At 46.4% G+C, this 24,450-nt stretch overlaps 1 protein-coding gene across 1 annotated transcript in view; it reads left to right on the top strand.

Moving 5' to 3' along the window:
- The window catches only part of LOC311317037 (voltage-dependent L-type calcium channel subunit alpha-1C-like), a gene marked incomplete at both ends in the record, with an annotated part of 479,213 nt that extends 454,839 nt beyond the window's left edge, over positions 1-24,374 (top strand). Inside the window, 9 exons of the mRNA XM_084448035.1 lie at positions 11,917-12,118; positions 12,408-12,528; positions 12,943-13,057; positions 13,270-13,393; positions 15,580-15,649; positions 16,959-17,091; positions 17,633-17,762; positions 24,119-24,178; positions 24,348-24,374. Coding sequence (XP_084304161.1) covers positions 11,917-12,118; positions 12,408-12,528; positions 12,943-13,057; positions 13,270-13,393; positions 15,580-15,649; positions 16,959-17,091; positions 17,633-17,762; positions 24,119-24,178; positions 24,348-24,374 — 982 coding nt within the window. The remainder of the gene's footprint in view (positions 1-11,916; positions 12,119-12,407; positions 12,529-12,942; positions 13,058-13,269; positions 13,394-15,579; positions 15,650-16,958; positions 17,092-17,632; positions 17,763-24,118; positions 24,179-24,347) is intronic.
- Between the last annotated feature and the right edge of the window lie 76 nt (positions 24,375-24,450).

Here is a 24,450-nt window from a genome sequence, read left to right as displayed (position 1 = left end):
GTTCCTCTCCTCCTCTGTCTGTCCAGCCTGGCCTTTTCACCTCTCCTTGCAGCGATTAGGTGATGGGACCCAGCTGGCTGGTAGCTGGGTTGGTCCTTGATGAGCTGATGAGGGTCAGGTGTGGCGAATGGCCTGTAGATTCCCTCCACCACAGATCCCCGCTGTCCAGGGTTCTGACGTGGAGGGCAAGGTGTGCCTGTCCCAGCGTGACGCTCTCCACGGTGCTGAAGTGACGTAACCCTACCCGAGTATTGCGGGCTCCCGTGGCAGACGGCCCGCGACGTCCCACAATACATACACACACACTCACACACATACATACACACACTCACATACACACACACATACATACAAACACACACTCTCACACACACACACACATACATACACGCACATACTCACACACATACATACATACACACACTCTCACACACACACACACACACACACACTCACACACATACTCACATACATAAACACACACACACTCACATACACACACACACTCACATACACACACACATACACACACTCTCACATACACACACATCAGTGGCAGCTGGTGACTCAAAAAACTGAGGAGGAGAGGAGGAACCGCCCATGGGCACTTTCCCTTGAAATATAAATAAATAGATATTTGAAATATCAGCTTTAAAGTGGATTTACAGTCAATTTTTGCATATGAAAAACTGAATAACACTTTCTTTAACTACATGCAGCATTTATTTATCATATTCATGATAAAATATTACAAAACAACAATAAAGCATTGTAAGCAATAGTTGTTGTAATGGATTGTACTCTTCTCTAAAGAGAGAAAATAATTGATATTGGTGAGGTGCTGGAGAGGTTAGGTGATATATGAAAAATGTTTTTGATTAGGGGACACTGAGGTGTGCTGGCTCTCAAACAGTTTGTTGGCAAATAGATTTGACAACTGGACAATGGAATACGTTGCACAGCAAATGCAGTATCCAACAGTTCGCTCATGGCTAGCTAACAATGGTACAGCTATTAGCTCATTTGGTTGCTGTCAAAGCTGCCACTCTTATGTTGCTATAGCTACAATTATCACAACAATATGAACATTCATTTGAAAGTTTTCCATACACCCATCCATCACTGGATGAGGAATAAGCACCGCAAAGCGATCAATTCTCACGCAACCAGGAGCCAGGCTGTTCAGTGGATTTCTCCGATCCGGTGTTGCGACCCAGTCTCTAGAAATGTTTTGGACGAGTTGCCGACAGTTTGCGCCTCCAGCATTACATTACATTACATTACAGTCATTTAGCAGACGCTTTTATCCAAAGCGACTAACAATAATTGCATTTAACGTAGGAAGAGCCAATGTACTACTACTTGCCAGAACTCACAAGTGCATCTTCTTTCTAAAACAAACAAGTGACTAAGAGCATAGTCTAGTGCTGAAGGCAAAGTGCAAGAATCACAATCTAAAGTACAGTGCAATATAATATAATAAGTGCTTAGGTGGGAGGATTGTTGTAGTACTTCTTGAAGAGATGAGTTTTGAGCCTGCGACGAAAGATGGGCAGCGACTCTGCTGTCCTGACATCAGTGGGCAGCTCATTCCACCACTGCGGGGCCAGGACAGAGAAGAGCCGTGACCGTGTCGATCGACCGCAGGAGCCTCGGAGTGACGGGGCAACCAGTCGCCCTGAGGTAGCAGAGCGTAGTGGTCGGGAGGGGATATAGGGTTTGACCATGGCCTGGAGGTAGGAGGGGGCTGTTCCTTTCATTGCCCTGTAGGTTAGCGCCAGAGTTTTAAACTGGATGCGAGCCGCTACAGGGAGCCAGTGTAGGGAACGGAGGAGGGAAGTTGTGTGGGAGAATTTGGGGTGGTTGAACACCAGGCGAGCAGCAGCTTTCTGGACAAGTTCCAGAGGTTTAATGGCTGACGCCGGTGCCCCCGCGAGGAGGGAGTTGCAGTAGTCCAGGCGGGAGATGACCAGGGCCTGGATGAGTACCTGCGCCGTTTCATTAGTGAGGAAAGGGCGAATCCTCCTGATGTTGTAGAGCATGAATCTGCAGGAACGTGTGACGGATGTGACATGTGAGGAAAATGACAGTTGGTCATCCAGGGTCACACCCAGATTCCTCGCAGTCCGAGTCGGGGTCACCACTGTGTCTTCAATGGTGATGGCCAGGTCCCGGTGCGGACAGCCCTTCCCCGGGAGGAACAGCAGCTCAGTCTTGTCCAGATTGAGCTTGAGGTGATGTGTCATCATCCACTCCGAAATGTCAGCCAAGCACCCAGCTATGCGTGTCTCCACTTCTGTATCAGAAGGGGGAAATGACAGAACCAGTTGGGTGTCATCGGCATAGCAGTGATAGGAGAAGCCATGCGAGCGAATGACAGAGCCCAGAGATGTAGTGTAGAGGGAAAACAGGAGAGGACCCAGGACAGACCCTTGTGGAACCCCCGTAGTCAGACTACGCGGTTCCGACGTCGACCCTCTCCATGTCACCTGGTAGGAGCGGCCCGTCAGGTAGGATGCAAACAGGGAGTGTGCAGAGCCATCGATGCCTTTCTCCTCGAGGGTGGAGAGGAGGATCTGGTGGTCTACCGTATCAAATGCTGCTGACAGGTCTAGGAGTATCAGGACAGAGGAGAGAGAGTTCGCTCTAGCGGCATGGAGTGACTCTGTTACTGCAAGGAGGGCGGTCTCTGTCGAGTGGCCAGCCTTGAACCCGGATTGGTGGGGATCTAGGAGGTCGTTCTGGTGGAGGTACGAAGACAGTTGGTTAAGGATAGCACGTTCAAGTGTTTTGGATAGAAAGGATAGAAGGGAAACCGGTCTGTAGTTTTTGACATCAGAGGGGTCGAGAGATGGTTTCTTTAGGAGGGGGGTGACTCTGGCAGTCTTGAAAGCAGAGGGAAAACATCCTGAAACAAGAGATGCATTGATGAGGTGGGTTAGGAAGGGAAGGAGTTCGGGTGAAACAGACTGAAGGAGAGTCGAGGGAACAGGGTCTAGGGAGCACGTGGTGGGGCGGTTAGATGTTACAAGGTTGAGGGCCTCGTTGGGGGAGAGGGGAGAAAAGTGGGATAAGGTGGGGCGTGGAGAGGAGGGGGGGAGCAGGGAGTGGAGAGAGGGTGGGGATGGGGGGGTGAGTTTCGTGCATGGAGCGTTGACCGGGGGAGGGGGGAAAGAGGATCTGATATCGTTAACTTTCTTGTCAAAGAAGTTGGCGAAATCATCAGGGAGAAGGGAGGAGTTGGGAGTAGGAGGTGGGGGCTGGAGTAGTGAAGAGAAGGTTTCAAAGAGTTTTTTTAGGATTGGAAGCAGAGGTTAGGATTTTAGAGCGGAAGAAAGCAGCTTTAGCAGCAGACAGAGAGGAGGAGAATGTGGAAAGAAGAGATTGGAAATTAAGAAGGTCCTCTGGGAGCTTGCCTTTCCTCCATTTGCGCTCAGCTATTCTCAGGCTCCGTCTATCAGTACGCACTGAGTCCGACAGCCATGGGGCAGGTGGAGTTGGGCGTGCAGGCCTGGAGGTGAGGGGACAGAGATTGTCCAGAGAAGAGGAAAGAGTAGAGAGGAGAAGATCAGTGGCAGTATCAGAGGGTAGGAGAGAGAAGGATTCAGGGGCGGGGAGGGCGGAGGTGACAGTAGAGGAAAGGTCAGTAGGGGAGAGCGAGCGGAGATGGCTACGGGCGGTAACCATGTGGGTAGGAGGAGGAGTTACAGGGGAAGAGGGGATGGAGAGGGAGTAGGACATGAAATAGTGGTCAGAGAGATGGAGGGGAGTGACAGAGAGGTTAGGGGTGGAACAGTGTCTAGTGAAGATGAGATCCAGCTGGTTGCCGGCTTTGTGAGTAGGAGGAGAAGAAGAGAGGTGAAGATCGAAGGAGGAGAGGAAGGAGAGGAAAGGTTCCAATTTCTCACTCTGGATGTTGAAGTCCCCGAGAAGGATGAGTGCGGACCCATCATCTGGGAAGTGCGAAACTAGTGTATCGAGCTCCTCTAGGAATTCACCAAGAGGACCTGGTGGGCGATACACAACAGCAATGGTGAGCTTGATTGGATACATGACAGAGACAGCATGGAATTCAAAAGAGGGAGGGGAGAACTGTGGGATGGAGACGAGTGAGTATTTCCATGTTGGGGAAATGAGCAGGCCAGTACCACCACCTCGCCTCGCAGCTCTGGGAGTGTGGGAGAAAGAATACACATCTGACAGGGCTGCGGGTGTGGCAGTGTTCTCTGGTGTGATCCATGTCTCGGTGAGAGCAAGGAAGCTGAGGGAGAGCAAGGATGCATAGCCTGAGATAAACTCAGCTTTGGGCACCGCCGACTGGCAATTCCAAAGTCCCCCTGTCACCACTTGCTCTCTATGAGTTGAGACAGTCAGATAGATGAGGTAAGAGGGGTTACGGAGTCTGGGGGTGACCCAGTGTCTGCGTGACCCCTGGAGAGGGAACACAACAGGAATTGGATGCAAACACATAATGCTAACAAAACAGGTACGGAGGTAGGTGCAGACGTACTACCTTCCTGACAGGCTTACTTGACAAAGTCGCTCTTGAATAAGTCGCCCAGTTCCTTTGGTCGCCCTAGCCTTCGGTCGCGCGCCGGAGGGAGCTGTCGCCTTCCCGCTGTCGCCGTCTAAGCCGTCAATGCTTAAGGCCTGTAACTGCTGATTGCTAATCGTCTGCCAGGAGAGTAGGCCACTCCCTCAGCCCACTCAACAGGGCAATTAGTCTATCTCAGGCCGAAACTAACTCTCACAATAACCTTGAATAACAAAGCAGTTTCACTACAACACTGATGACTTAGCACTAGCTATTAGAGAAACAAAAATATACTTATGTTTCTAGTTCAGTCTTGTAGCTCCAAGTTCCTTCCAGGGGTTAAAGCAATCTGGGGAACACTTGGCCCTGTGGTGTTTATATATCCTCACTTCAGCAGGCCACTCCCTCAGCCCACTCAACAGGGCAATTAGTCTAGCTCAGGCCGAAACTAACTCTCACAATAACCTTGAATAACAAAGCAGTTTCACTACAACACTGATGACTTAGCACTAGCTATTAGAGAAACAAAAATATACTTATGTTTCTAGTTCAGTCTTGTAGCTCCAAGTTCCTTCCAGGGGTTAAAGCAATCTGGGGAACACTTGGCCCTGTGGTGTTTATATATCCTCACTTCAGCAGGCCACTCCCTCAGCCCACTCAACAGGGCAATTAGTCTAGCTCAGGCCGAAACTAACTCTCACAATAACCTTGAATAACAAAGCAGTTTCACTACAACACTGATGACTTAGCACTAGCTATTAGAGAAACAAAAATATACTTATGTTTCTAGTTCAGTCTTGTAGCTCCAAGTTCCTTCCAGGGGTTAAAGCAATCTGGGGAAAACTTGGCCCTGTGGTGTTTATATATATATCCAGCCAATCTGCGCGCCTGCCTATGCCGTAGCCTAACGTGCACCTCGTAGCCAACGTTACCGGCTATAGCCAGCCAGTGGAACTATCGTGTTCAGACGGCTCTAGCTCAAAAAGTATTTATGTCAGTTTAGATATTTAGATGGCTAGAATCAAGACAAAAGGACGAACAGTATGATGTATAATATGTTCCATAATACTTTCGGATGTATTATATTATGGAGCTACGAACACACAAAAAGTTTCCAATGGCACAGGGAAGAGAAACACAGACATCAACGCCGACTCAATCGGCCTTCACTGTGGAATCTGGAATCTGGAATGTGATTGGACTAACAAAATGTCAATATCTGAATCCTGTTCAGACAGGGCCGGAGTACTGTCCTCCCTTGCGGTAATTTTTCAGCGTTTTGGCCAATCACAAATTAGCAAGAAAAAAGGCATTACATTGATTTAAGAGAAGGGAGGCTAGCTACGTTGATTTAATTATGTTGTATGTTTTACCCCCTACACCACTTTCAATAACTTTATAAAAAAAAGACCCCCGTGTCAAATTTAATCAAATGCCTTTTGGAAATCTATAAAACAGGCATATATTTTTTCCGTTTTTTTTGTTAACATGTTGTTTAAAATATTTCACTATATTCTTGGTTAGTAGTCAAAATAATCTAAGTACAAAACAGAAAGGCACTTGAGGCTCGCAGAAGTCTGATGCAATTGACTTTATTGCTTTTTCAGTGACTAATAGCAGTAAATCTAGTGGTTCCCTTGAAGAGACACTGTCCTGCTGTCTGTGCGATGTCTTATATAGCCTATGGCAATCCTCGCCCTCCTACCTTAACCACATCCCCGCCCTCCTACCTTAACCACATCCTCGCCCTCCTATCTTAACCACATCCCCTCCCTCCTACCTTAACCACATCCCCGCCCTCCTACCTTAACCACATCCCCCCCTCCTACCTTAACCACATCCTCGCCCTCCTATCTTAACCACATCCCCTCCCTCCTACCTTAACCACATCCCCGCCCTCCTACCTTAACCACATCCCCCCCTCCTACCTTAACCACATCCCCGCCCTCCTACCTTAACCACATCCCCCCCTCCTACCTTAACCACATCCCTGCCCTCCTACCTTAACCACATCCCCTCCCTCCTACCTTAACCACATCCCCTCCCTCCTACCTTAACCACATCCCCCCCCTCCTACCTTAACCACATCCCCGCCCTCCTACCTTAACCACATCCCCGCCCTCCTACCTTAACCACATCCCCTCCCTCCTACCTTAACCACATCCCCCCCTCCTACCTTAACCACATCCCCGCCCTCCTACCTTAACCACATCCCCCCCCTCCTACCTTAACCACATCCCCTCCCTCCTACCTTAACCACATCCCTGCCCCCCTACCTTAACCACATCCCTGCCCTCCGACCTTAACCACATCCCCTCCTCCTACCTTAACCACATCCCGCCCTCCTACCTTAACCACATCCCTGCCCTCCTACCTTAACCACATCCTCACCCTCCTACCTTAACCACATCCTCACCCTCCTACCTTAACCACATCCCCTCCCTCCTACCTTAACCACATCTCCGCCCTCCTACCTTAACCACATCCCCTCCCTCCTACCTTAACCACATCCCCTCCCTCCTACCTTAACCACATCCCCTCCCTCCTACCTTAACCACATCCCTGCCCTCCTACCTTAACCACATCCCTGCCCTCCTACCTTAACCACATCCTCACCCTCCTACCTTAACCACATCCCCTCCTCCTACCTTAACCACATCCCGCCCTCCTACCTTAACCACATCCCCGCCCTCCTACCTTAACCACATCCCTGCCCTCCTACCTTAACCACATCCCCGCCCTCCTACCTTAACCACATCCCCGCCCTCCTACCTTAACCACATCCCCACCCTCCTAACTTAACCACATCCCCGCCCTCCTACCTTAACCACATCCCCGCCCTCCTACCTTAACCACATCCTCACCCTCCTACCTTAACCACATCCCTGCCCTCCTACCTTAACCACATCCTCACCCTCCTACCTTAACCACATCCCCGCCCTCCTACCTTAACCACATCCCCTCCCTCCTACCTTAACCACATCCCCTCCCTCCTACCTTAACCACATCCCCACCCTCCTACCTTAACCACATCCCCGCCCTCCTACCTTAACCACATCCCCGCCCTCCTACCTTAACCACATCCCCACCCTCCTAACTTAACCACATCCCCGCCCTCCTACCTTAACCACATCCCCGCCCTCCTACCTTAACCACATACCCGCCCTCCTACCTTAACCACATCCTCACCCTCCTACCTTAACCACATCCCTGCCCTCCTACCTTAACCACATCCTCACCCTCCTACCTTAACCACATCCCCGCCCTCCTACCTTAACCACATCCCCTCCCTCCTACCTTAACCACATCCCCTCCCTCCTACCTTAACCACATCCCCTCCCTCCTACCTTAACCACATCCCCCCCCTCCTACCTTAACCACATCCCCCCCCTCCTACCTTAACCACATCCCCTCCCTCCTACCTTAACCACATCCCCTCCCTCCTACCTTAACCACATCCCCTCCCTCCTACCTTAACCACATCCCCCCCTCCTACCTTAACCACATCCCCTCCCTCCTACCTTAACCACATCCCCGCCCTCCTACCTTAACCACATCCCCACCCTCCTAACTTAACCACGTCCCCGCCCTCCTATCTTAATCACATCCCTGCCCTCCTATCTTAACCACATCCTATTTTTTAAAACACGCCCCTAAATTGGCACGAATCTAATCGTAATCTAATCTAATCTAAACCCAAGCATTTAGTCACGGCTAAACCCTGACTAAACTCTTAGTTGCTACTAATTAGTTGCATACTAGTTGGTGTCTAATTCCGGTTGCACCACGGCAATTTAGGCGTTGTCTTAACTAGTAACTCCTAACTAGTTACTAAAAAATAGTCATCGTATGACTGTGACGGCAGGATCCAAATAGCCAATCGGCAAGCAAGTAAAAATGTAAACAAGGAAGTTGATCGCCCTTACCCAGCCCTTACCAAGGAGCTTGGGCCGTCTCCGAATGTCCATACTACATACTCTTATATTACTATTATAGTAACTCGCCTACTACTGTACATGCTATTTAGTACATGCTACTCCACGAAAACATGTTTAGTATGCGAGAAAATGTAGCATGCTTCTCAAGTCATCCAGTGAAAGTGACGGGCTCCGGCTCGCATACGATTCATGTTAAACTTACAACATTATTGAACTAGCCAGGCATTTGTGTTGGTCATCCAACAGGCACGATCCTCACCTTTCTGTATAATCCCAACTGTAGTCCACAAAATGTTCTTCCTTTGCCTTGTTTAGCACCAGCTGCAACACTCCAAATTCAATATCTCAGTTAGCGGGGCTAACGTTGTGCTCGGTAGTGCTTATTATTATTGGGGTTGGTGAGAAGCTTGTGCAGTGGAGAGGTTATTTTGGGGGAGTTAGCCATTGGATTGTTATGCTTAAAGTATCCTACCCAGCTAGTTCCCAAGCTTGTTTGATAACGTTATTTGATTCAGACATAACGTAGGCTGCCTGGTACAGTCCACTGACCAGCTGCTGGTTAACTATGAGAGGCAGGATCCTAGCCGACCGTTGCATCCCCCCAACCCGCAACGGAGGGTTATCAGCTGGGCTGGGACTCCCACTCTCATCGCTAACCAGCAACTGAGACCATTGAGCTAAAGGTGGTTAGCTAGCTCGATCGTGAAATTACTCAAACTGAATAAATATGACCCAAATAAGCACACCGGGGCCAATAGTTAGCTTAATCTTGATATAACTAACTAACTCTGCTAAAAAAAAATATTTTCCCACCGACAGATTTAGCTACAATGTTTCAGCCCACCTCCGTCCTAATAGCAGAGTTGAAGATGCTACTTCCTCGCACTAGTCATCACTTACACCACCTCCCAGGGTGGTGTCAATATTTAGTTGTTTCTAGGAACTAGTCGTGAGTGGTGCAACCCATTTAAATTTAGTAGTGACTAAATCTCGAGTTAGTCAACACTTAGGCTATGACTAGGTCTAGTCACCACTTAGTAATGACTGGTGCAACTGGCTCCAGGTGGGAGAAAACAGAGGGATAACCCAACATTCACCCCTCATAGTGTGTGGATTACCTCCACACACAAAAATACTTCCCAGTGGTCACATCTTACTTACATCTTGCTTACATCTTATTACTCTGAGCAGATTCTTATTGCTACATCTCCCATTGGTCACATCTGGTATTAGTCTGAGCAGATTCTTAATGCTACATCAGTGTTTAGCTGTCTAAAACAATTTATACCATATGATGATTATGATTACAATATAATGAGACATAAATGAGATGATTAAATGCAGGGGGCCTAAATCAAATTAAATCACAACAAACATGTATGTCAATTAGTGTTTGTAGGGTGTAAATATGGTCATACGTTCTGCAATTTGGAAGGAATCCAATTAGACTTAAACTCAAGAAATTGTGTTTAGTAAGTAAGTCTTTAAGTGGTGCATTAATGATGCTACAAAGAACCTCCCCCAGGTGACTGGTCACACAAACGCCTCAGTAGCTGTTGAGGTCGAATTTATCACCTTTTTTATAAATTGGGGTTATGAGTCCATTATTCCAATTGTCAGGGAAGAAACCTACATACAGAACCAAATTAAACTATTTGATGATAGCGAACTGGAATTTTGTACTGCAATGTTTCAACATCTCATTTAGGAAAGCAGCAGGCCCACTTGATTTATTAAGTTTGAGAGTCTGAAGTCTATCCCTCAGCTCCTGCTCAGTAATGGGAGAGTCCAGTGGGTTTTCATTATCATATTATTACATATATTATTATTATTATTAACATTATTATTATAGTTAATTCAAGTTCATGTAATTTTTCTTTATTATTATTTTGGTCAGAATTTGCACCTAATGGTGTTGTTTCATATAATGTGTAAATCATGTGTTTATTTTGTTTAATATAATGTTCTAAAGGGTGAATCATGTGTTCATTCTGTATGGGCTTTGCATTTACTGAGTGTTTTCCAGTTTTCCCAGAATATGTTTATGTTCATGGACTCTTCAATTAATGTCAGTTTTCTACGGTTATATTGTGCCTTTTTGGTTCTGAGTATATGTTTGTATTGTTTAAGAGTTTCATAGTAATGAAGGTGTAAATCTACATTGTTTGGGTCTCTATGTTTTTGATCTGATCATTTCCTCAGCTCTTTTCTTTACAGTCCGAATCAAACCAGTTATCCTCTTGGTGCTTTGGTTTGTTTTTTGATTGTTTGAGTTGGTCTAATTTAGCTGTTTTTCCTAATATGTGATTAATGTCTGCTCGATTGATGCCTTCTTTACTGTGAGTGTATGTGGTGTCCAGATAGCTGTCTCATAGTGGTTGGATGTTTTAACTGGTGATTGCTCTCTGGAACGCTTCTGTGCTATTTTGGGCCCATCTGTATGATTTAGGAAGGTTTAACAGCTTGTTGGGCTGTGTGTGTGTGTGTGTGTGTGTGTGTGTGTGTGTGTGTGTGTGTGTGTGGTGGGGTTAGTTTCTGTCTTCTTCTTTTTTTTAAACAGAGTAATTTGGCTGTGATCAGACAGAGGGGGTAGTGCTTTGACAGTGAATGCTTTGAAGGAGAAAGGCTCTAGATCTGTGACCATGTAATCAACAGTACTACTGCTAAGAGTAGAGCAGCAGGTGTTTCTTCCCCTCAACCCACCATTGAGAGGTTCATCCACTAGGAGCATGGCTGCCTGTCAGAATCACTGATCCAATGGAGGGAAATTCAATTCTGTCGTTCTGCCAATTTGACACACCGCTGACACACTCTGGCTGATTTACACACACACACACACACACACACACACACACACTCACACACACACACACACAAATAAGAGGTGGATTGAGCATGGTCCTATGATCCTATAATGGTCCTATGATGGTTCGAAGGGTGGATTGAACACGGTCCTATGATGGTTAGAAGGGTGGATGGAACACGGTCCTATGATGGTTAGAAGGGTGGATTGAACACGGTCCTATGATGGTTAGAAGGGTGGATTGAACACGGTCCTATGATGGTTAGAAGGGTGGATTGAACACGGTCCTATGATGGTTAGAAGGGTGGATTGAACACGGTCCTATGATGGTTAGAAGGGTGGATTGAACATGAAGCTGTCAGAGGAAACAGGGACACAACCTCCACACCTTCTGTGTCACTGGAATAACTTAACTGGCAAAGTCAGGACAGGCACTGCTGGAGAACCAAAGTGCAATGTGGGTATTGTAGTTTGACTCAAGCCTCTTGCCACCCTAGATACTGAAACTCTGAGTAACCGGTATCTGGTGTATTGTGGGTATTGTAGTCTTGACTGTGCTCTCTGTGTCTAGGTACTGGAACTCCCTGAGTAACCTGGTGTATTATGGGTATTGTAGTCTTGACTGTGCTCTCTGTGTCTAGGTACTGGAACTCCCTGAGTAACCTGGTGGCGTCTCTGCTGAACTCTGTGCGCTCCATCGCCTCCCTGCTGCTGCTGCTCTTCCTCTTCATCATCATCTTCTCCCTGCTGGGCATGCAGCTCTTCGGAGGAAAGTTCAACTTCGATGAGACGCGACGCAGCACCTTCGACAACTTCCCCCAGTCTCTGCTCACCGTGTTCCAGGTACACGCGCTGGGCTCTGTTCTGTTCCACTGGGTTCTATGTTCTGTTACAGTCTTTCCCAGTTAGCATGTTCCCGGTAGTCTAGTGGAGAGTACCCTAGCTTCACTCCACTCTATTTACCCTGTACTCTTATGTATTCTACTCTTAATTCTATTCTATTCTCATTATATTTAATTAGATTGTATGGTGCTCTACTCTACTCTTCCTGGGTTTGATTCTATTCTATTTCATTCTCCTCTATTGTGCTCTACTCGGTTCTACTGTCCTGTCTGTGTGCATCTGTGTGCAGATCCTGACGGGCGAGGACTGGAACTCTGTGATGTACGACGGCATCATGGCGTACGGAGGCCCGTCCTTCCCAGGCATGCTGGTCTGCATCTACTTCATCATCCTCTTCATCTGTGGAAACTGTATCCTCCTGCAGCGCCGCACGCAAGTGGATAGCTACAGAGAACATAGGAGAACCCTCTGAAATAAGGTTCCATAGAGAACCCATACACACCTTCCATAAAAAGGGTTCTAAATTGAACTCCTTTTTTGAAAAGGTTCTTGTTTTGCTATAAATGGTACTACATAGCAGATATTTGTTTCCAGAGCGTAGAAGATAGAGGTGAAAGTAGCGGCCCTATGTCAGTCAGTGACAGCTACAGTAGCATCCTCTGCATCCAGAACTTTCTATTGGATGTTTTGAGTGCATGATTCACAGCAGCTCATCTGGACTGGTCTGTTCTCCAACACTGGAGGCAGAGTTTCCGTCGACCATCTGATTGGCTGTGATTGGCTGTGATTGGCTGTGGTTCCTTAGCCCCCGCCCCTCTGAACAGACATCCTACTGAATGTCTTCTTGGCCATCGCCGTGGACAACCTGGCGGACGCGGAGAGTCTGACGTCAGCGCAGAAGGAGGAAGAGGAGGAGAAGGAGAGGAAGAAGCTGGCCAGGTACACTGCGTGTCTGTGAGTGTGCGTGTCTATGTGTGTGTGCGTGTGTGTGTGTGTGTGTGCGTGTGTGAGTGCGTGTGTGATGTGATGTATGTGTGCATGCGTGCGTGCGTGATGCAAGTGTGCGTGTGTGTGTGAGTGTGTGTGTCTGTGTGTGTGTGTGCGTGTGAGTGTGTGTGCGGTATAACAGTGTCCCTGCTGTCTCCCACCAGGACGGCCAGTCCAGACAAGCGCCATATCAATGAGAAGCCTCCGCTGGAGATGAAGAAGAAGAAGGAAGAGAAGATCGAGCTGAAGTCCATCACCTCTGATGGAGAGGCACACACCGCCACCAAGGTGACACACACACACACACACACAAACATTATCTCTGAGGACGGTCGTGTGGTTCTGAACATAGATACCTGTGTATGTTCTTGCCTGATGTCCTCCAGTGTCCCACCACCAGCCTCGTTAGCGGTCAGCATCCTCCTGTCCTCCCTCTCTGTAAGACAGGGGGTCCCCCCCTCCGCCTGGCTCCCCAGGGCCCTCTGGTGAAGGCAGAACCTCTGTGGTCTTCTCTAACACGCTAGCCTGTTGAACTGCAGCTCCCCCATGCTGAGCTAACGGCGCTAACACCTAGCGCTCTCATATCTGTGAAACTTCCACTGCCTTTTTCTAGCCTGCTGCTCTCAGCACTTTTCTGATACACCTGGCACACATGGCTCCCCCCTGGTCCTCTGATAAGATACTCCATCTAGAACATGTATCTTCCTAACCTGCAGTATACACCTGCTACTTTTAAACTGTGTCTGGGTTTTGTTATTGGTCCACAGGTGGTAAGAGGTCTGAACAGACTACACCTCTGTATTCTGTTCTGTTCTGCTCTGCTCTGCTCTGTTCTGATCTGTTCTGCTGTGCTCTGCTCTGCTCTGTTCTGTTTTGTTCTGATCTGTTCTGATCTGTTCTGCTCTGCTCTGCTCTGCTCTGCTCTGTTCTGTTCTGTTCTGCTCTGCTCTGCTCTGCTCTGCTCTGCTCTGCTCTGTTCTGCTCTGCTCTGTTCTGATCTGTTCTGATCTGTTCTGCTCTGCTCTGCTCTGTTCTGCTCTGCTCTGCTCTGTTCTGTTCTGTTCTGCTCTGCTCTGCTCTGCTCTGCTCTGCTCTGTTCTGTTCTGTTCTGCTCTGCTCTGCTCTGTTCTGTTCTGCTCTGCTCTGCTCTGCTCTGCTCTGCTCTGCTCTGCTCTGCTCTGCTCTGATCTGTTCTGCTCTGCTCTGCTCTGTTCTGCTCTGCTCTGATCTGTTCTGCTGTGTTCTGTTCTGTGTTGTCTGCCTATTATGTGACCATTATATGTTCAATTGTGTGACTGTTGTGTGAATGTTGATAAAGTGAATGACCAGGGTGTGATTTGTAAAAAAAAAAAAAAAACAGGGGGGGGGACATTTTCAAATAAAATGTAATGTCCAGAAATTGAACAAATGTAAACATTAGAACAAAGGAAACAACTGTATGTTCTTATTGTATTCTTATAGGCCTATTTACACCCAACAAAGTGCTAAAAGAAAGGACAAACCATACGATGTTAGGTTATTGATCACACTGCTATGAATGTAGAGCTATCCCGTCCTCATCATAGACCTTTAGACCTCATTCAAAAAAGTGATATGTGTAGGCTAGTTAAAGGTAGGCACTAGTACTGGGTGCATTAGCCTATAGGCTACATCAAATCACTGTTACAGTAGGCCTGTGCCTTGAAAGCAAATCTGAACACCAGCCATCTATCCCGACAAATCTGTAGGCTAACACTCAGCACTCAGCACTTTCACCGGTAGGCCAGGCCGCAAGGCTGAAAAGAAAATCTGGAACACAAGATAAAATATAAATTGGTATTGGTCTCGTGAAAAAAGAGGCTAAATTGGTGGCCGCGACAATGTGCTGCGCTGACTTGGCTATCGCCTAATATCCACAACAATAATTGTATTATAATAAAATATTCATCCTGTCACTTACCGATGTTTAGCACTAGCAGAAGAGTCTGCTTTGCTCTGGCGTTTTGGGCATCCTCCAAAATCCTCGCAGCAAAATATGACGAAATGCTTTGTTGACCCCGTTTCATTGCTAATTCTTGCTAGTAGAATAGGCACGTGGTTGACAGTTGCCATGACAATCAAACGCGTGGTTAGAACTAGCTGTTGTAAATCATATTTTTGAAATAGCTAGTGTAGTTTTTCTAAATTGCGCCATCTATTTTCGGGCACAGGACATTCTAGCTATATTCAGTCTGACCAGAAGCAGGGATAAAAACGTATCCCCACCGGCGATAAAAATGAATGATCAGAGGAGGAGATATCAAAACCAGAGGGGGGGAAATCCCCCCCATCCCCCCCAGCAATTCGCACGTTGTGAATGACTGTGGTGTAACTTGCGTGCGTGTTTGACAGCGTTGTATGACTGTTGTATAATATGAGCGTTGTGCGTCTGTTCAATGACAATTGTGCTAGCGTGGTGCATCTGGCTGGTCTGGTGAGCGTGTCTCTGTCTTCAGATCAACATAGATGAATACACGGGAGAGGAGAACGAGGAGAAGAACCCATACCCGCCCAACGACTTCCCAGGTACCACAGTACCGGTGCTGAAAAGTAAGCTTGATCTAGATGGGGGAGAACCACACTGGACAGAGCAGGAGCAGAGAACCAGAAAACCAGAAAAATAACTAACTGGGTTTTAGAACTCCATTAGACCCGCCTTAGAACTCTATTAGTCCTGCATTAGAACCCCATTAAACCCACATTAGAACTCCATTAAACTCACATTAGAACTCCATTAAATCCACATTAGAACTCCATTAAACCCACATTAGAACTCCATTAAACCCACATTAGAACTCCAATAGACCCACATTAGAACTCCATTAAACCCACATTAGAACTCCATTAGACCCACATTAGAACTCCATTAAACCCACATTAGAACTACAATAGACTCATATTAGAATTCCATTAAACCCACATTAGAATTCCATTAAACCCACATTAGAATTCCATTAAACCCACATTAGAACTCCATTAAACCCACATTAGAACTCCATTAAACCCACATTAGAACTCCATTAGACCCACATTAGAACTCCATTAGACCCACATTAGAACTCCATTAGACCCACATTAGAACTCCATTAAACCCACATTAGAACTCCAATAGACCCACATTAGAACTCCATTTAACCCACATTAGAACTCCATTAGACCCACATTAGAACTCCAATAGACTCACATTAGAACTCCATTAGACCCACATTAGAACTCCAATAGACTCACATTAGAACTCCATTAGACCCACATTAGAATTCCATTAAACCCACATTAGAACTCCAATAGACTCACATTAGAATTCCATTAAACCCACATTAGAATTCCATTAAACCCACATTAGAACTCCAATAGACTCACATTAGAATTCCATTAAACCCACATTAGAACTCCATTAAACCCACATTAGAACTCCATTAAACCCACATTAGAACTCCATTAGACCCACATTAGAACTCCATTAGACCCACATTAGAACTCCATTAGACCCACATAAGAACTGCAATACACCAACAATGGTTCCCTATTTGTCTGCTGTGCCTTGTCCTGTAAATGTTGTTTTTCAGTGTGTGTGTGTGTGTGTGTGTGTGTATGTGTGTGTGTGTGTGTGTGTGTCAGTGTGTGTGTGTGTGTGTGTGTGTGTGTGTGTGTGTGTGTGTGTGTGTGTGTGTGTGAGAGAGAGAGAGAGAGAGAGAGGTCAATCATGACCACCATGACTTGTTTCTCAGTAAAAGGCAGAAAAACGGCTTCCAAAATTGTGTGTGCTTTGACCACTGATATCCCACCCCCCTTCTGACCTCATCCCCCTCTTCTCTGCTCTTCTCCTCCGCTCCAGGAGAGGAGGACGAGGAGGAGCCGGAGATGCCCGTGGGCCCCCGGCCGAGGCCCCTGTCAGACATCCAGCTGAAGGAGAAGGCGGTGCCCATACCTGAGGCCAGGGCCTTCTTCATCTTCAGCCACACCAACAAGTTAGCATCAAAAATAAAATACAATACAACTGTATTTAAAGTGCATTTCAGTAGCTTAGCTGTGACAACAGAAACGCACTGTCTAGGAATCTGCGTCTAACAAGCTGACCAAGACCTCAGAATGCAATTAGCATTTTTATAACTCTCCCTCCCTTCCTTCTCTGTCCCATCCCCCTCTCCTTTCTCTCCCTTTCCCTCTCTCTCCTTCCCTCTCTCCCCCCTCTCTCTCTGTCTCTCTCTCCCCCTCTCTCCTCTCTCTTTCTCTCCTCCCTCTTTCTCTCCTCCCTCTCTCCCCCCCCCCGCCCCCCTCTCTCTCTCTGTCTCGTCTCTCTCTCCCCCTCCCCCCTCTCTCTCTCTGTCTCGTCTCTCTCTCCCCCCTCTCTCTCTCTGTCTCGTCTCTCTCTCCCCCTCCCCCCTCTCTCTCTCTGTCTCGTCTCTCTCTCCCCCTCCCCCCTCTCTCTCTCTGTCTCGTCTCTCTCTCCCCCTCCCCCCTCTCTCTCTCTGTCTCGTCTCTCTCTCCCCCTCTCTCCTCTCTCTCTAGGTTCCGGGTCCTGTGTCACCAGATCGTCAACCACAACATCTTCACCAACCTCATCCTCTTCTTCATCCTTCTCAGCAGCATCTCTCTGGCCGCAGAGGACCCAGTCAAGAACGAGTCCTTCAGAAACCAGGTACCATACACACACACCTACACACACACACACACACACACACCTACACACACACACACCTACACACACACACACCTACACACACATACACACACACACCTACACACACACACACACCTACATACACACACACACACACACACACACCTACACACACACACACACACACCTACACACACACACACCTACACACACACACACACACACCTACATACACACACACACACACCTACACACACACACACACACACACACACCTACACACACACACACCTACATACACACACACACCTACATACACACACACACACACACACACACACACACCTACACACACACACACCTACATACACACACACACCTACATACACACACACACACCTACACACACACCTACACACCTACACACACACACACACCTACACACACACACACACACACACACACACACACCTACACACACACACACACACACACACGCACACACCTACACACACACACACCTACATACACACACACACACACCTACATACACACACACACACCTACACACACACACACACACCTACACACACACACACACCTACACACACACACACACACACACACCTACACACACACACACACACACACACCTACACACACACACACATACATACACACACACACACACCTACATACACAAACACACACACACCTACACACACACACACCTACACACACACACACACCTACACACACACACACACACACACACACCTACACACACACACACCTACATACACACACACACACCTACATACACACACACACACCTACACACACACCTACATACACACACACACACACACACATACACACACACACACACACACACACACATACACACACACACACACACCTACACACACACACACACACACCTACATACACACACACACACACACACACACCTACATACACACACACACACGCATACACACACACGCATACACACACCTACATACACACAAGCATACACACACACACCTACATACACGCACACACACATCTACACACACATACACACCTACATACACACACATACACACACACACACACACACACATACACACACACACACACCTACATACACACACACACATACACACACACACTCGCATACACACACACACACATACACACACACCTACATACACACACACACGCACACACACACGCACACACACACCTACATACACACACACACACACACACACACACACATACACACCTACACACACACACACACATACACACCTACATACACACACATACACACACACATACACACCTACACACACACACATACACACCTACATACACACACACATACACACACACACACATACACACAAATACACACCTACATACACACACATACACACACACACACACACATACACACACACACACACACACACCTACATACACACACACACATACACACACACACTCGCATACACACACACACACATACACACACACCTACATACACACACACACGCACACACACACACACACGCACACACACACCTACATACACACACACACACACACACATACACACCTACACACACACACACACATACACACCTACATACACACACATACACACACACATACACACCTACACACACACACACATACGCATCCAAAACATGTATTCTAGAGACTGGGTCGCAACACCGGATCGGAGAAATGCACTGAACAGCCTGGCTCCTGCTTGCGTGAGAATTGATCGCTTTGCGGTGCTTATTCCTCATCCAGTGATGGATGGGTGGATGGAAAACTTTCAACTAAATGTTCATATTGTTCTGATAATTGTAGCTATAGCAACATAAGAGTGGCAGCTTTGACAGCAACCCAAACATGAGCTAATCCCATAGCTGTAGGCCTATATTGCTAGCCAAGAACTAACTGTTGGATACTGCATATTTGCTGTGCAATGTATCCATTGTCCAGTTGTCAAATTGATTATACACACAGTATTATTCTTTCGGTGATTATTCTTTGATATAAATGCAGATAGGCTATATGTGAAGAGGCAATTGCTGGATTCCAATACGCTGTTTATAATGACACAGCCCGACATTGAAGCATGAAAGGCGCAGCATACATTCTGTTTTAATGAAGAAATAAAAAGTCTGTAAACTCTGCCTCTAACTGGGACTGACTGCCCCCCCTGATCAGAAAGTCAAATTGCGTGTCTGGGCTGGGTCACCAAGAGGGTCTGGGGGCCCTCCCCCTGAAAATGTTGAAGCGAAGAGATGCCAAATCCTGTATTCTAGAGCATTTTTACAGGTGGTTCGATACTTTTATACATACATACATACACACATACATACATACGTACAATCAGCCAAACTTTGTCCTAACGTGATCACAGCAACAACGACTGTTACAGGGGCAGTAGGCTACAAGGCTTCTCTGACAATCTGGTTGCCGTTTCTCAGTTTGGCTGGTCTGAATTGCAAACTGTTTTTTTGGATTAGCTACAGCAGAGAAAGTAGCCTACATCAAATTGGTTAGTTGAGGAGTAATTATTTTACCAACTGATCGGACTTCATTCATTCTTTAGATTCAAACCCGAAAACTCAGAAATCCCTCATTATCAACCCCTATTTTCAATGATGCAGTCAGAGTAACAACATTAAATATACAATCAATGAATGTCACTAAACACTTCAACACATATTTACCAACACATGATACATTTATTCGATTCAAGGCACACAAACATGGCTGCCCAAGTGGCTCAATCGTTAGTGTAGCAGACTTGTAACATGAGGGTCACGGGTTTGTCCTATTGTTTGAGGGATAGCTTTAGAATTCTATTAAATCTTTAAGAAGGAAAGACAATATTTTCTGTTATTTGTATTATTATTATTATTATTATTATTATTATTTCATTACTTTTATTATGTAACAATGTAACAACAATGGTACAGTAGCCTATCCCTCAAGGTCTGTAGCCGTGAACTTTATAAAATAGTTGATGTCCTATCTATAGGAAAATGCTTATCTTCTTAATACAGTAGCTATTCCTAAACTCATGGTTTTGTCCTAGACTATCCCAGATCTCAATGGCTAGTGTATATTTGCTTTAGAAATCCTAAACATTCAATTCTATCTCAAATGGTTGGTCTGCATTTGAATTGATAGTTTCTCTATCCAACTGGGCTGGAATATTTGGGGCAGATTGCCAGGTCAACACTTAGAATGGGTCTGGTGGTACTGTAGGTTTAATGGTTTTTTAAAGCCAGTAGCCAAGAGAATGAGAGAACTAGCAGTAGCCTGATTAGTTTGCTCCAGCTGCAGTGGACGGAGGGAGGTTGAGTGGAAAAATAGCTGGCCAACACAATCAGTTTGTTGGCAATTAATTTTGACAACTGGGCAGTTGATGCTGCCCAGTAAATGCAGTACATTTCATTCATGGCTAGTTGCTATCAAAATCAGGACTGGCATCTATCAATCAAACTCTCCAATTCAGCCCAACACCTGCGGCAGACCGGAATCTTTTTCAGGAATGGAGCGGTCACCGGCAACAGCACAATGAAGCTGTGGCTGGAACTCGCTAACATTAGTAGCACCCCCCTCCCCCACAATCCATTAGCCCACTGATCATATTTTTCGTGGGGCTATGAAACACATTCATCCAGTTTACTTGAATATGAATGAACTCGTACCAGTGGGAGGGGTGTTGGAATAGCCTAGTCCAGGTTTGTTGCTGGCAAGTGGTGAGCTAGTGAAAAGTCAAGCCAGAGAAAAGTCTAGCTGTAAGCTAGGTAATATGGACAAACATACAGTATATCAAATGACTAGTTATCAAAACTAAATACCATCAAACAGGTTATGCTAGCTTGCTGTTTCCAAATAAATGTCAAGCTTGTTTGATTTGACTGCCTACATGGACAGCCACCCAGTCGCAATTGACAGTCAAGCGGCTGCATTTCTTCTGAGTGAGTCAGTCTTATCAAAATAATTGTGTAATATTTCAAAAGTAATATAAATCAATCTTACCTATCAGGAAAATATAGGCCCTATTTTTTTTTCACAATGAAACAGCTGTTGCACAAGTAATTCAGCCGTTTTTGAAGCGAGTAGCCTAGTAAATGGTAAATGGTAAATGGACTGCACTTATAAAACGCTTTTCCACCTTAGCGGCACTCAAAGCGCTTTACAATGGCCTCTCATTCACCCCATTCACACACCAATGGCAGTAACTGACATGCAAGGCGCTAACCTGCTCATTGGGAGCAATTTGGGATTAGGTGTCTTGCTCAAGGATAATTCGACATGTGGACAGTCGGAGCCGGGATTCGAACCACTGACCCTTTGATCATTGAATGACCCACTCTATCAGCTGAGCTACAGCCGCCCTGTCGTGGAACGAGAGAAACAGCAGTAGCCTAGTAGAACGAGAGAAACAGCAGTAGCCTAGCCTAGTCAGTTTGCTCCAGCTGCAGTGGGCAGAGGGAGGCTACCAACGCATGATGCACTTATTTGATTCAAGGCACACCCAAACACGGCAACACAAGTGACACAACCGTTAGTACAGCAGACTTGTAACAGTAACCTACCGTTAGAATTCTATTATTATTATTTTTTTGTATTACAGTAGTTATTCCTAAACTCATGGCTGTGTCCTCATATATCATAGGATTTCTTAAGCAAAGACAATAGCCTAACTTAAAGGAGCAGTAAAGGGAAAATGCATATTTAGCCCTGTTTTAATGTTACTTATGATCATATACAATGGTTCAGATCAAAACGTTGACAAAACTAGCACTTTTGAGAAAGTCTGATAATTGCTCTACCACTGTTTTAGTCATACCATGGATGTGGGTGGGCACCGTGAAAAATAATTCAAAAACATGTTAAACTCTCGATTTCAAAGACAAGAAACTCACCAAGGTGTATAGCAATAACAATAGCTACCGTAAGTAGTTCCGCTTCCTGAATCCCCTCTGCGGATTGATCTACACATCTACAACGGTCGCTTCAATACAAGTCAATGGATGTCATAAAATGATCAATAAAACCCTACAGGATTCATACTTTGCGGCGAATTTGATGTCAGAACACCAACGGACACCCTCGTTACCCCTCGGTGAGCTTCTTGTCTTTCAATAATGTGGTTTTATCCATAGGGAAAACCTGCTTTATGAACAAAACTTAATTACATATTAATTATAAATAAATACATTCATATATTTATATTTTAATCCCTCTCTTATCTCCAAAAACTGAGGAGGACTGTCCTCCCCTGCCTCAATGGACGAGCCTCCTCTGGTGTGTGTGTGTCCTGTCCCCATCAGAGCAGGGTTCAGTAGGGCCTCTGGTGTGTGTGTGTCCTGTCCCCATCAGAGCAGGGTTCAGTAGGGCCTCTGGTGTGTGTGTGTCCTGTCCCCCATCAGAGCAGGGTTCAGTAGGGCCTCTGGTGTGTGTGTGTGTGTGTCCTGTCCCCATCAGAGCAGGGTTCAGTAGGGCCTCTGGTGTGTGTGTGTCCTGTCCCCATCAGAGCAGGGTTCAGTAGGGCCTCGGGTGTGTGTGTGTGTGTGCGTGTGTGCGTGTGTGTGTGTGTGTGTGTGTGTGTGTCTTGTCCCCATCAGAGCAGGGCTCAGTAGGGCCTCTCTCCCTGCTCTGGTGTGTGTGTGTCCTGGTTCAGTAGGGGCCTCTCTCCCTGCTCTGGTGTGTGTGTGTCCTGGTTCAGTAGGGCCTCTCTCCCTGCTCTGGTGTGTGTGTGTCCTGGTTCAGTAGGGCCTCTCTCTCTGCTCTGGTGTGTGTGTGTGTGTGTCCTGGTTCAGTAGGGCCTCTCTCCCTGCTCTGCAGAGGTGTGAAGCAGCCAGCCTGTCTCTCTGTCTGCCTGGCTCCGTTAAAGGGATTTCCTCTGCTCTCTAATGGATAGGATTATTTACATCAAAGCACTGTGAGATGCAGATATGAATGGGTATGATGCATTATAAGAGATGCAGATATGAATGGGTATGATGCATTATAAGAGATGCAGATATGAATGGGTATGATGCATTATAAGAGATGCAGATATGAATGGGTATGATGCATTATAAGAGATGCAGATATGAATGGGTATGATGCATTATAAGAGATGCAGATATGAATGGGTATGATGCATTATAAGAGATGCAGATATGAATGGGTATGATGCATTATAAGATATGCATGGGTGTGATGCATTATAAGATATGAATGGGTATGATGCATTATAAAGATATGAATGGGTATGATGCATTATAAGATATGAATGGGTATGATGCATTATAAGCCTCATGTCATGCGTGTGTGTGTTTCAGATCCTGGGCTATGCAGATCACGTCTTCACCGGCCTCTTCACCATAGAGATCATCCTGAAGGTAGCTGTGCTCATCCCTGGATCACTGCTATGCTACTTCAATAGCACCCCCTTTGGCATCTCTATCCATCCCAATGTCATCCATATGTCATCCCTATGTCATCCCCATGTCATCCCCCATGTCATCCCCATGTTATCCCCATGTCATGTCTTTGTCTTCCCAATGTCAGTTCTGCATCACACTTGTGTTGAACTAGACCCTGACCTGTGTGTGTGTGTGTGTGTGTGTGTGTGTGTGTGTGTGTGTGTGTGTGTGTGTTTGTGTGTGTGTGT

This window comes from Borostomias antarcticus (genome assembly GCF_949987555.1).
Source record: "Borostomias antarcticus genome assembly, chromosome: 13".
NCBI classification, from domain to species: domain Eukaryota; kingdom Metazoa; phylum Chordata; class Actinopteri; order Stomiiformes; family Stomiidae; genus Borostomias; species Borostomias antarcticus.
Note: the sequence above shows the minus strand (reverse complement) of the source record. Positions and strands in the feature narration are given on the sequence as shown.